Source organism: Cicer arietinum, chromosome 6, assembly GCF_000331145.2.
Source record: "Cicer arietinum cultivar CDC Frontier isolate Library 1 chromosome 6, Cicar.CDCFrontier_v2.0, whole genome shotgun sequence".
Taxonomy (NCBI): domain Eukaryota; kingdom Viridiplantae; phylum Streptophyta; class Magnoliopsida; order Fabales; family Fabaceae; genus Cicer; species Cicer arietinum.
In genome coordinates this window covers 36,442,491-36,445,664 of record NC_021165.2, presented here as the reverse complement: position 1 = coordinate 36,445,664, position 3,174 = coordinate 36,442,491, and the positions used below count along the sequence as shown (strand labels likewise).

The following is a 3,174-nucleotide window of genomic DNA, read 5'->3' as shown; positions in this document are numbered from 1 at the left end:
TATATATATATATATATATATTTATTAAAAAAAATTAAAAAAGTATCTAAAAAATGCGAACTATGTCGATTAACTAGTCATACTCAAAAACATTGTCCAAATGTTACAAGGAACTCTAGTCAATCTATATAATTTAAAATTTGTGTTTGTCTTTTTATGAATTATTTTAATTATGTATATATATATATATATATAGATTTTTGTTAATTTAAAAAAAAATTAAATTTATTTTTTGAAAAATTCCTTAAGGAAGTCGCCATTTGCAAAGGTGACTTATAGGTGAGTTCAAAAATGGGGTATTTTAATATATAGTTTTGAAAATGGAGTATTTTGGTAAATTTTTTTTGAAAAAGAGAGTATTGAAAAAAAAACCCCAAATTGACGTAAGTTAGAATGTTTAAATTACCAAAAAGGTCACCAAATTTATGATTTAACAAACAATACAAAATTTAATATAGTAATAGTAAAACAATAGTACTTTTATTTACTTATGTAGACCGTTTCGGTAGGCATGAAATGCTTTTTCAGTGGCATGTATTCTGACATTTTTATCTAAATAGACTTCTAAAAAAGTCTTGGCATTTTCTATTTAAAAAAAAAAATCTGGTTTAGCCCGAGTCTAATATAGGCTAGGTCATTGGTCCATGCCGGTTAGCCTAGCTTATTACCGCCACTACATATAAGAGAATGGAAAGAAGAAAAATGCTAACAACAGACTCTCTAACATCTCTTTCTAACACTATTATTGGTTGAAGTTCATGTGCATCCCAATAATTTATGAGGGTTTCATTTCCTGGGATTCATGTGAATTCTAACCAAATACAAAAAACATTTGAAAAGAGAGTATCAAATAATGTGTTGCTAGCAAATTGAAAGAGCCATCTCTACATTACATAACGTTGTAATATTATATAATTGCTTACTCAATTTTGGGACTCAAAAAACCACCATATTCGTCTTCAAGAGCTTGAGGGAGATCAGAATGAAATAAAGTTATAAAGGGCTTCTGTCCTGTAAACAAAAAGGTGCATCAAATTTAGTTTATTTTGAGGTATCATGAGGAAAAAAAAAAAAGAGAATGTGAGAATTAAGTTATACTGACCATTTGAAACCAGTTCATTTATGAGATTGTTATAATATATTACCCCTTCTTGGTTAATTCCTCCCTTCAAGTTTCCACCTAAAAAACAATTTAGTTTAAGCTTAATTGCATTATGAAACACCAATAGCTAAGTTCAATTTAATAAAGTGTTAGTATTTAATAGTTCCCCTAGAAACACCAATAGCTATGTACTTTTTTTTCTTATATTTAAGTTCGGAGGAGTTCTTATCGAGCAACTAGTTCAAGGATAAGTAAAAGATGATTAGAGAGATACTCACGTGGTAGTATTCTAGACCAAGAGATGGAAAACCTGTAGGCATCAAATCCAATATCCTTCATCATGGCCACATCTTCCTGAATTTGTTTTTCAGGGGCGACGATATCATCCATTCCGATCAAATCAAATCTCAATAGTAGGGAAATTCATCTAAGAATATAAACTCAAATTAAGAGAATGAAAGTACCTTGTAGCGGTGGTATGAATCGATGGCAACATCTCCATTACTGTGGTCTACTATTCTATCTGAAAAACCAAAAGAATGTACAATATTTCTGAGCTTGTGTTATAAAAACAAGGACAAAGAAACTCGTTTTTACTAGGCAATGATTCAGAGAGCAAGTTCACTGCTTTTCTTTTCTATCAGTTGTTTAATTGACTTGACAGAAACATAAATACCATACACGACACTGACATATAGACACCGATAATAATTTGAGAAAATAAATGTTAAATGTAATCAAATGTGTTGGTGTCGGACCCAACATATAACGAACACTAGACACGCCTTCGATCTGAACTTCTGAAGTATCAACGCTATATAGTTTTATGATATCTTTCTACATATTAGCCCCCAAATTAATGCAATGGGGAATCATTGATGTTCATCTGTATTTGATTTCCCTGCATTCAGCGATCTAGACCGTCAAATCAAAATTAAACTACTCACATTCCGACCCGATTTACCAAACTCAGAATACAGACCGTCCAATCTTTATTCGACAGTCCAGATCTTGTTACTATGTCAAATGCTTGATTCCTTCAATGCATGGAATACACATTCACTTTCTTCAATACCAACCCAATAAATATTTTAGCAACATCCTTATTATTTTAATTTACCAATTTTAACCCTATGATTTTAGTTTACCGATTCACACAAAACTATTACATAGGAACAAACTCCAACAATCCTTGGCCAGTTTTACTTACCTCCCGACCAAACTCCAAATTAAGTCTTTTTCTCCTGAGAATCAGAGGGTTAAGACCCAAAAGAAGAACCATTCTAGATGACTACTTCAACATAAACCAAAAAAGAAAGTGCAAAAGAAAAAGAAAAAAAAAATGCAAACCTGGGTGACTATGAGTGAAGGTATCCCATATGCTTGGTCCTTTGCCACCTTCATGTGCAGCACCTTCATACTACATACAACAAAACAAGAGATCTAACCAACAGTTTACATAAATAGATGTAAAGAGGAAAAATAAAAACAACATAGGAAAGAACAAAAACCTGGTAAGCTGAAGAAGCAGTTCCAAATAAGAAATCAGGTGGAAAACTTCTACGATTAAGAGACACCGCTGAGTTAAAAAAGGAAAATGAAATTGTTGCAAGAAGAAGAACAACCTTAACCCACATTGTTCAAAACTTTTGATTCTATTTCTTTAACTTTTCAGTTCATGAAAGGGACTTGGTAAAGGAGGTTTCTTTGTCTTTTAGTAAGTGAACAAAAGAAATGTATATACAAAGGAAAAAAGATTGGTTTTTTATTTATTTATTTAATGTTATTGTTTTTGTTGAAAGTTGAAAAGATGCTATGATTCTTTCTAAGGGTAAAAAAAGGTTCCATGCTTAAACGAGTGAAGTTTCATGCTTGCTTCTTTACACCATTCGAATTGTGTTTTAAAAGATTAAAAATGGGTAACTTTTTTGGAAGTTATTGGAACTTTTGAAAGAGTGGTAATTTAAATTAAGATTTGTTTGATTCTACCATGATAAAAAATGATTTTTAATAAATTGATTTTAGTTTAAAAGAGCTGAATGTTAAGTGATATATATATATATATATATATA

The 3,174-nt window shown here is 30.7% G+C and overlaps 1 protein-coding gene across 1 annotated transcript in view; it reads right to left on the bottom strand.

The window, feature by feature from the left end:
- LOC101509435 (beta-glucosidase 12-like) overlaps positions 1-2,854 on the bottom strand; it is a 10,414-nt gene extending 7,560 nt beyond the window's left edge. Inside the window, exons 1-6 of the mRNA XM_004506453.4 lie at positions 2,614-2,854; positions 2,453-2,522; positions 1,567-1,625; positions 1,381-1,456; positions 1,103-1,180; positions 924-1,011 (exon numbers count right to left, since the gene is read on the bottom strand). Of these exons, the coding sequence (XP_004506510.1) occupies positions 924-1,011; positions 1,103-1,180; positions 1,381-1,456; positions 1,567-1,625; positions 2,453-2,522; positions 2,614-2,739 (497 nt within the window). The 5' untranslated portion in view covers positions 2,740-2,854. The remainder of the gene's footprint in view (positions 1-923; positions 1,012-1,102; positions 1,181-1,380; positions 1,457-1,566; positions 1,626-2,452; positions 2,523-2,613) is intronic.
- Positions 2,855-3,174: the final 320 nt, after the last annotated feature.